This window comes from Sinocyclocheilus rhinocerous, unplaced genomic scaffold, assembly GCF_001515625.1.
Source record: "Sinocyclocheilus rhinocerous isolate Xijiao unplaced genomic scaffold, SAMN03320098_v1.1 scaffold1569, whole genome shotgun sequence".
NCBI classification, from domain to species: Eukaryota; Metazoa; Chordata; class Actinopteri; order Cypriniformes; family Cyprinidae; genus Sinocyclocheilus; species Sinocyclocheilus rhinocerous.
Window position 1 is genome coordinate 340,165 of NW_015663506.1, and position 9,970 is coordinate 350,134.

The 9,970-nt window shown below is 40.1% G+C and overlaps 1 protein-coding gene across 1 annotated transcript in view; it reads left to right on the forward strand.

Annotated features, from left to right (window-relative positions):
• Positions 1 to 1,154: 1,154 nt before the first annotated feature.
• The window catches only part of LOC107728922 (obscurin-like protein 1), a 34,754-nt gene continuing 25,938 nt past the window's right edge, over positions 1,155 to 9,970 (forward strand). Inside the window, 12 exon segments of the mRNA XM_016539256.1 lie at positions 1,155 to 1,493; positions 3,323 to 3,836; positions 4,239 to 4,837; positions 5,715 to 5,984; positions 6,118 to 6,378; positions 6,486 to 6,791; positions 6,862 to 7,128; positions 7,231 to 7,506; positions 7,720 to 7,995; positions 8,221 to 8,496; positions 8,780 to 9,055; positions 9,354 to 9,629. Coding sequence (XP_016394742.1) covers positions 3,424 to 3,836; positions 4,239 to 4,837; positions 5,715 to 5,984; positions 6,118 to 6,378; positions 6,486 to 6,791; positions 6,862 to 7,128; positions 7,231 to 7,506; positions 7,720 to 7,995; positions 8,221 to 8,496; positions 8,780 to 9,055; positions 9,354 to 9,629 — 3,496 coding nt within the window. The 5' untranslated portion in view covers positions 1,155 to 1,493; positions 3,323 to 3,423.

The window sequence follows — 9,970 nt, forward strand, 5'->3', positions numbered from 1 at the left end:
AAATAACGTGTATTTAAATTTCATTCTTTTTCTACCAAAAAAACAGGCCACATATATTGATGACCCTATACACCTGCATCTGGTTGGTAAGTAGCAAATCGCATTCATATAAAGAAAGCTTTTACTCAAACCTCTTGATTTAACGGAAAATACGTCAACATGGAAGACAACTGGGCTTGTCTTGTGATTTCACCGGGTCTTTATCAGCAAAGCATAGCTATTAACAGACTCTCAATGTTGTTTTTACAATTATTCCTTTTGCACAGTCCATATTGCAACAGGTTGCAACACATAAAGAAACGACGCACTTGCTAATATCTTCTTTAGCAGCTGGTGGAATTTGGAAGTTTCAAAAAGAGGACCGCTAATCCCTGCAGGTTTTCACAAAGTGGCTTGTACAAACCGTTTCATTGCCAGGATGCTGGTTTCAGGGTTCAGGGTAAGATCAGATTACTTCCAATGGCTGAAATCAGAGGAGGCAGCGTTGAGCCTGTGAGACGTGAGCCTCTAAACAGCTGAGGGGTCACTGCTCTCTGTGTTCACCCTCACACATTCATAAGCCGAATCACGCGTGCACGCAACTCCCCTTTGGTTCTGTTCTTTGAACGCTTCATTTTTAGATATTTCCACAAAGGCATTTCACAGTTTCTCAGTTTATTTAAGGACAATTCGCTGTACCTTCTCTGACAATGAAATGCATTATGCATTTCGAAATAACACTATCGGCTATGTCACACCAGTTGCATCAAATGTTGTTGTTGTTGTTTTTAAACAGGCCAGAGTACGTGTGATCAGCATACTTGTCTTAGTAATTTGTAAGGCTACACCTCTGCTAAGGCTGATGACAGATCCCATAAAATTATGGCCATTACCAGGAATCCTCTGCAGTCTCTGAATGCCTTTGGATGGCCACGCTGGCGCTGATGCCACAAACAAAAAGATCTGAACATTCAACTAAATGCTGAAAGTTTTCAGGAGGCCAGAAGGCTACTGCCCTTCTCTTTAAGTTTTATTGCAAGGTCTCAAGTAAGTCAAGCAATCTGCTCAGGACGAGCCATCCAACCTATCTTTAGCCACTGCGAGCAAGTGAATGGAGAGCCTGACTTATCTTCACTGCTGTCATCGAGGCTGCCAGTATTTTTAGGGGACAGCAGCAGCTGCAAAAGCATTTAACGGACTTCTACGAACAATGACACTAGGGGTGTCTCAGGACTAAACGCCACAGAGATTGTGAGACTGCTGGAGCATTCAAAGGAAAGCGGTCTGATCAGGCTAAAATCATCTTAAAAGGGGCATGTAAAAGCTTTGGCATAATGGGCAGGTGACACTGGCTAGATGTTAATGAGGAGGACTTACCGCAACAAACTTACCAAAGTGGAAAAGGATTATTCTTTTTTTAAAAACACTACCGCTGGAAGTGAGGGCCAGTGAAGCAGGAGAAGCTGGTTGCCACGGAATGCATATTGACAGTTGTCTCTAAGGACTGAAGAGAGGTAGGATATGTTTGTTACAAAGTGCAGTTTCCCTGAGGTCAAAGGTCAGTCTAATTAAATTAGGAGCACAAACAGGAGGTTAATCTCCTTTTAAAGTCCTAAGGGAAATTGTCGATGCTATACATTTAAACCTTTAACATTAATCCCAATTGGTGATATAATAAGAGTATCTTCCCTGTTTGTTTCTTTCTGATACGAGTTCTTTAATGTTGACTTTATCACGGAACATCTGAACACCTGTTTTCTTCATTCGGACAATACAGTATATACACTTTGCAGTGGATATATAGAGTATATAGTAATAGGGTTAGTGTGTTCTAGGGAGATTTTTATAAGGTAGTTTTTGTGTTACTTATATCATGTGTTGTTCTCTTGTTTGTAGCGTAGCACAAACCTCAATGCGTAGCATGCTGAATAACCAGCAGACGTTTAAGGTTCTGAAGAGGACACCGGATCATTTTCCTGAAGTTCGCTGTCCGTCATAGATTCCCAGGACTAGCGATTCATGTGTTCTGCCATCCTAAAACAGATAAATTAGCTCTGGCGTATAAACATTCCCCTGTACACTTCAGAGGCCAAACATGCAACGTGATTGAAATTGAGAAGCCACACATAAAAAAAAAATATATCATATAAGGGCATATTAAACCAACATGGTCTGGATTGCTTCATATGCAACAGAGGATATTTTCAGAGGAAGATATCACTTAAAAGTACAGAGCAAGTGTTTCTTTCTTGAAACGAATGACAAACAAACTAATTTTGACAATGACATTTAACACCTAAATTCGTCACTGCATTTGCTAAAAGGAGTGTGAGAGAGGCATAGCATATTTGACTGAGAGGTCCCCATGGGGTGTGTCCTGCGTGAGTGTGTGAGACCTGTGTTGTATGTGCACGCGTGCTCTGTAGTGTGCTTTGTGATACCTGACACATGCCCTCTCACAGGTCTTTATTTAGGGCATACTATATAAAGCACTTTCCCATTGAAATACAGCACCAGCTGTGTTAGTTATGTGTTGTGGTCGCTGTTGCAGTATGGCTAAAAGATGTTTCACCACTTCTCACACGAGGCATAATATCTAAGAAAGTTCTGGCCATTAATACTCTGGTGTACTAGAAGCCTTTCTCTCTGGGGAGAGCCTACACCATCAAATGTTGTTAGTACACATACCAAAACTCAATTAGTTTTGAATGAGCCTGTATAATTTAGCAGATTGTTGACAATTTGAGAAATAGCTGAAGCAGTTTTTCAAAATTATTGGGACATGAAAAGTTTGGTTGTTCATTTTTCATTTTCTGAAAAGACAAATACAGTTAGACAATTAATGCTATGAACAGGTAAAGTCGAACAAACACTGAACTATATTACTTTAGTAAATGATGGCAGAAGTAATTTGTCAGATCCAGTGCCAAATCTACTTCTGCTTTTAAGTAGAATGAAAAATATAATAATTATGATTTACATGTATATAAATGAGCAAATAAAGTTGTATTCATCTGTAATGAGTACTGACAAATTGCTGAAAAACCACACATTATGTACATTCATTCATTTCATTTCAATTCAATTATTTACTGTGTGACTGATTATATAGGTATTGGTGAACGTTCAAATTTCCTCCTAGTTAAAAATTTAGTCATATGGATTTCTTTAACATGCATAATTCTGCATCCTGTTTGCTACCTCAATTCAAATTCAGGATTTTGACTGGAATTTAAAAGGCATTCAACTTGATATTTATAGCACATACTGTCTGTATTATATAAATAATGTATGAAACTGTTGGTTATTATCAGAGCATGAATTAAATGTAATTTTCTTTCAGAGACTTGATAAACAGCCGGACAACAAAATTCTTCCAAAGTAATATAGAGACTGAATGCCTGTAGCCTGTCAACCTGAGTGGAGGTTGGCAAGTGAGCAGGGATGGATGTGTTTGGAGGAGCGCCACGGTTCCTGGCCTACCCTCGTCCTGTGGTAGTACAAAGTGGCACAGATGCAGTTCTGAAATGCCAGATTGGCGGGGATCCCAGACCAGCAGTTATATGGGAGAGAAACAATGAGAAGATTCATCCAGAGGGCAGATACCGGGTGTTTGAGGATGGCAATGTCTATAACCTTATCATAACTTCTGTGACAATGGAGGACAGTGGGCAATACATCTGCAAGGCCAAGAACTGCATTGGAGAGACTTACGCAGCAGCCACTTTGAAAGTAGAAGGTGAAGCACAGGAGATGGAATTTCGGGAGGAAAACAAGCCACGCTTCCTCATCAAGCCCCTCTCGACTAGAGTTGGACGAGGAGAGGATGCCGTGTTAGGATCCAGTTGCCATCTGTTGTGTTGAGCATTTGGTACTCTAATCAACGGTTACTTTTATGATGATTTAGTTGTATGAAATGCATCAAGGGAGCTTTAAAATTACCTGACCTGGCCAAACTCATTAACATTAAATAGATTCCACCCAGTCCTATATCTGCAAAGTCACTTAGGCTTTGAAAGGCCTGAGGCTCACACATGTGATAGAAATCTCTGGAGGCAAGCTCATATTTCTCACATGGACCATCAAACAGTCAAAACTGATTGCTTTGCATGACTATATTGTATCAGAGCCAGGCAACTCCATAAAGCTCAAAAGGCTTTCAAGTCACCAGGTCTAAACTGAAGGTATGACTACTAAAGCAAGCATTAACAAGACAAAAATAATTATAATACTGTCAGGGATATCATATACTCTGTAAGACATAATTCTTAAAGCTATATACTTTTTAGTAAGGTACAATAAAAAATCTTTGAAAGCACACATTTCGCCATCAGCTATCAGGATGGAGGATGGTTCCAACTAAAGATTTTCAAGACAAGAGCACCAGATGGAGGGGTGTACACATGTAAGGCCAGGAATGAATTTGGAGAGAGTCTGGCAGGGGCTGTGCTGTTGGTGGATGCTGGACCAGGACATGAAGATGAAGGAAACCGTAACGGATACACTAATGGCCACTGGAAAGCACATCAGGGAAAACAGAGAAGTGGTAGGCAGGTTGCGACGAGGCTGAAAGATGACCCACTGCCAAACTCAGCCAAAGTGAAAATGTTTGCAGTGACAGAAGGGAAACATGCAAAGTTTCGGTGCTATGTAACAGGGAAGCCAAAACCAGAAATATTATGGAGGAAAGATGGGAGACTTATCTTGTCTGGGAGACGGTATCTTTTGTATGAAGACAGAGAGGGTTACTTCACACTTAAAGTTCTCTACTGCAAACAACAGGACAATGGAGTTTATGTCTGTTCTGCTTCAAACACTGAAGGGCAAACCCTGAGTGCGGTACACCTTATCGTCAAAGGTAAGAGTCATTTGATTTGGAATATGATAAATGCAGTACGATACAAGTGCAATGTAATTGTATGGTTTAACCATCTGATCTATAACCAGTGTTGGGGGTGACGCATTACAAGTAACGCGAGTTACGTAATCAGATTACTTTTGAAGGTATGACTACTAAAGCAAGCATTAACAAGACAAAAATATAATTATAATACTGTCAGGGATATCATATACTCTGTAAGACATAATTCTTAAAGCTATATACTTTTTAGTAAGGTACAATAAAAAAGACAAAACTAAAATGTTAAATCATAAGTTTTCATGAATTTTATCTTGAAGGTAAGCCTAACTGCACCGGCAGATTTTTTGAATTTTTCCCACTTTTTTTAAATCTTATGCAGGGTTGCTTCTCAAGTAAATGTATAGTATTTCAAGAATTGTTAGATATTTTAAACAAGAACATTAGACAAAATATTCATTTCAGTATAACTAGTATACCAATTACTTTCTAAAATGTAATAGTATAACAGTATGAAAACAACATCATTACTGATTTTAGATTACCTCATTAACACATTAGGAAATACTTTGAATTTCTAAGCATGAATATCTATGCTGGTCGAGGCTAATGTATGCAAATCATGGTCTTTCTGGTTGAAGCTGGTCTATCAAGGCAGTCTTGATGGTTGGTTAGTTAGTTAGTTAAAAAGCATGATGAGGACATCAAGCACATCACAATCCAAAACACAACATACACTGGTCATTGTTAGCGGGGTAGGTATTTGATATTTTGCAACTGCATCTCTGCAGAGATAATGTAGATCTATCCATTACTGACATAAAAAACACATTTTAAGAACTTTCCTTTTTGGGCTCTTTCCATCTTGTAACAACAGAGCCACCTGTCCGATTTAAGCAACCACTTAATGACTTGCAAGTATGGGAGAGAGACTTGGCTGTTCTTGAGTGTGAAGTTCCTGAGGACACTGTTCCAATCACGTGGTACTTAGAAGACAGACGACTACAGCCTGGAGCCAAATATGGGATGGAGGAGTGGGGGACAAAGCGACGACTCACAATTCGTGATATTGGAGTTGATGACGATGGGATATATCTCTGTGAGATGGCTGATGGGGGCAGAAGCATTGCTGAGGTAGCAGTCAAAGGTAAAAAAAAACAAAAAAAACATCAACAACGTCTGCCTGGGGAAAACAAATTCTGAGCATTTGCAGCTGTATAACTTAATTGACTTCAATGAAATGTACCCTTGATGTACTTAATGTAAACTTACTCTTGAAGGTACCATTGTAAGAAAGCTGCCACGAAAAGTTGACGTTCTGGAGGGGGAAAATGCAGCCTTCTGTGTGGAAGTGGAGGAGGAGGAAATGGACATTCATTGGTACAAAGATGGAACAGAACTAAGGGAGACCCATCAGACCATTCTCAAATCCTTTGGAAGGACACACATCTTGGTTTTTGTCAACACCACACCACAAGACTCTGGTATGGTCATGTTCTATGTGGGTAGATCGAAGACGTCATCGCAGCTACGGGTGAAAGGTAAGAAAACATTTGTTTGGAATTAATAATACGTAAACACACCTATTTCAGAATGTGCAAATGTGTTCATTTTCAATTAACCTCTTCTTCTCTTGTGCTAATTTCAGCTGCAAGGCACTGTCCACCAAGCTGTCCTATCGGGGTACAGATAAACACAGAACGAGCAAATGCAGCTCTCCTTTCCTGGTTTCCAGCACAAGACTCTCGGAAGAATCCACCTTCAGGGTATATAATTGAGAGGCAAGAGGTTGGCTCACAGGAGTGGCTACAATGTTTAACCACAGACTCTGCAACCTCAGTGGAGATTCTTGGTGACAGCGTTCCATGCGAGGCAGACTACAGATTTCGGATATGCAGTGTCAACAAATATGGAAGGAGTGGGAATGTAGAGTTTCCTCGAGCAGTTCACCTTGGTAAGCTCCTATTTAAGGCTATCCATTGCATACACAAAAAAGCACTAACAAATTTCATTCCCAATTCCAGTCCCAGTTGCCAGAATCCAAGCACCTCTACAAGACGCTTTAGTGCCAGAGGGCCAGGATGCCTGCTTTACCATTGAACTCTCTGCCTCAGTTATAGGCACTTGGTTCTTAAATGGAAATCAGCTTCAAGACGATGACCGTTTCTCCATAAGGCGTTCGCGTACACACCAGTCCCTACGCATTCGTGGGGTACGGGACACAGACAACGGATCAGAGATCACCTTCATTGCCTACGGAATTCGAGATTCTGCTGCTTTGTATATACAAGGTATACACTTAACTTTGATTTCCTTGCACCGAGATATATTTATAAGTATATTAACTGTTGTACTTGTGATGTTGAACTTGCTTATATCTTCCCATCAATCAGCTCCACTGGTAAAATTCACTCCACTTTCTGAAATGGATCGAAACAAATTTGTGGAGGTTGGCAACCCTATTGTGCTCTACTGTGAGCTGTCAGACCCTGAGGCTCCAGTTCGTTGGTATAAGAATGGTGTTGAACTTCAATCAATGGAAGGTCTGCACATCCAATCAGAGGGAACAATGAGGAGGATTGTCATCCAGTCAGCTGATTTCTCCCACTCAGGAGTTTATAGTTGTGATGCTATTGATGACATCATCAGGTTTAACGTGGAGGTTGAGGGTGAGTCTTTTCTGTTCTTACTATTCCGTTCTTCAAAGTTGTTAATCAGCTTCATAATGTTGACATGTTGGGAATCTAAGAATGAAGGCATTTATTAATAACATTCATTTGCATTCCTATGAATCAAAATCAAATGAGTATGTCCAACAATGGAATCTTGCACTTCCAAGTCTCTAAAGTTTACCAAATAATGCTGAACCAAAACACATATAGCTCCACCGGTGAGGTTCTCCGTTCTTCCGGAGTATGAGAGGAACAAGTCCATTGAAGCAGGCTCACCAATAGTACTGCAATGTGAGCTCTCAGATCCACTCGCCCAGGTCTCCTGGTATAAAGATGGTGTGAAGCTTCTACCACAAAGTGGACTAGACTTCAAGTCCAAGGGCACAAAGAGGCAACTGATTGTCCAGTCAGCTGAATTTTACCACTCAGGGGTGTACAGCTGCAAGACAAGGGGTGATGCTGTACACTTCAATGTGGATGTTAAAGGTGATTAAAATGTTTACTAGTGAATTAAATTACAATTTTATTTTGCCTGACAAACAATGGCAGATTTGATTAAGATCTGTGGCAAAGTTGATTAAGACTAATTACTCAATGGCAAAGTTGATTAAGTGTAAGATTAAGACTAAGATTAAGATTTTTTTGTTATATTAATAATAATGACTATTAAAACCATAAAGTAAGGACTTAAACACTCTACAATATCCATAGCCCCACCTGTGAGGTTCTCTGCTGTCCCTGAGGTTAAGCGGAGAAAGTGCATTGAAGCAGGCTGCCCCATTGTTCTGCAGTGCGAGGTTTCAGACTCTACTGCACAGGTCCAGTGGTACAAAGATGGGGATCAGCTCCTTGTAGAATCTGGAGTAGACTTCAAATCAGATGACTGCATGAGAACACTCAGTATTCAATCAGCACACCCGTCTCATGCCGGTGTGTACAGCTGCACAACAAAGGATGATGTCATCAAGTTTCATGTGGAGATACGAGGTGATTTTGGCCAAATTTATTCCTCACTTACAAATTAACTATATGTCTTCTTGCAATTATGCCACTAACAATCACTGCTTTCTGTATTGGTCTTTTGTCACATTCTTTAGTACCTCTGTCACCATTTTTTCTGCTTTACCTTTACAATTTTGGATTATCTTTTCATTATGTCATGATGTTCTTGTATATTCAGTTGTTACATGTTATCTTAAAGCAAAAGGTCTTTTAATCTGGCTAATTTCTGGTAATTCTTGATGATTCTGATATAAACCATCATCTGTAGCTGCATCGGTGAGGTTCTCAGCTGTTCCTGAAGCTGAGACGAATAAATGCATTGAAGCTGGTGGCCACTTTGAACTCCACTGTAAGGTCTCAGACCCTACAGCCCAAGTCAGCTGGTTCCACAACGATACGCAGCTTCAGCCAGAGACTGGTTTGGATATTCAGTCAGAGGGATACGTAAGGACACTGGTAGTCAATCCAGCTGAGCCCAGTCATTCTGGATTGTACCGCTGTGAATCATCTGACGACTCTGTCCAGTTCACTGTGGATATCAAAGGTGATTTATGACTTTTTGAGAATCTTGTACATCCAGTAACACATTTGCAAAACTAGATGCAAACTAACAATCAAGTTTTTTGTTGTCTGCGTCTCTTAGCTGTGCTGTTATGGACATGCCTCTCACCATTGCATCCAACTTGTCGGCAGTGATTTGATACAGATGTTACATGTTTTGCATTATTTAACTTGCTTCTTGGCAGATGGTCTGAGAAATCACAGATAGGCAGTCTAGATGACTTTTTAATAAAGAATATTAATTATGTATATTCTTTAATAATGCAACGGATCACCCTTAGATCCACCGGTGATGTTCTCAGCATTACCAGACACAGTGAAGAACCAGCTGGTTGAAGCAGACTACTCCACTGATTTGCACGGTGAAATCTCAGGTCCAAATGCCAATGTGTGTTGTTACAAGGATGGTGTAGAGCTCGTCTCAAAAAGTCAGCCTCATATCAAATCGGAGTGTACCAGGAGGACGTTAGCTGTCAAGACAGCACAGCCCTCTAACTCTGGATGGTACGACTGTGTGAGAACTGGTGATGTCATCCAGTTTAATGTACAAGACCAAGGTGATTTTCAAATATTTGCTCCTAATCTACTTAATGTTTTTGTGTGACAACTAACAATTGTGTGCTCTATGTAGCTTTTTTTTTTTAAATCTCTTTAAATGTATTCTGACAATGTTACTTGTATGTCCTTGGCTTCAATGGCCATAATTGGTTCTGTCTTTCTGAGTTTAGAAAATTAGTCACTTACATTGAATAAAGCATTCCTTTGTCAATGGTCATCTGTAGTGCCACCACCAACATTTTTGGCTGATCCTGAAGTTGAGAAGACCAAATGCACTCAAGAAATGGAACCTGTTGCACTACATTATGAGATTTCAGATACCACTCCATATGTCAGTGGG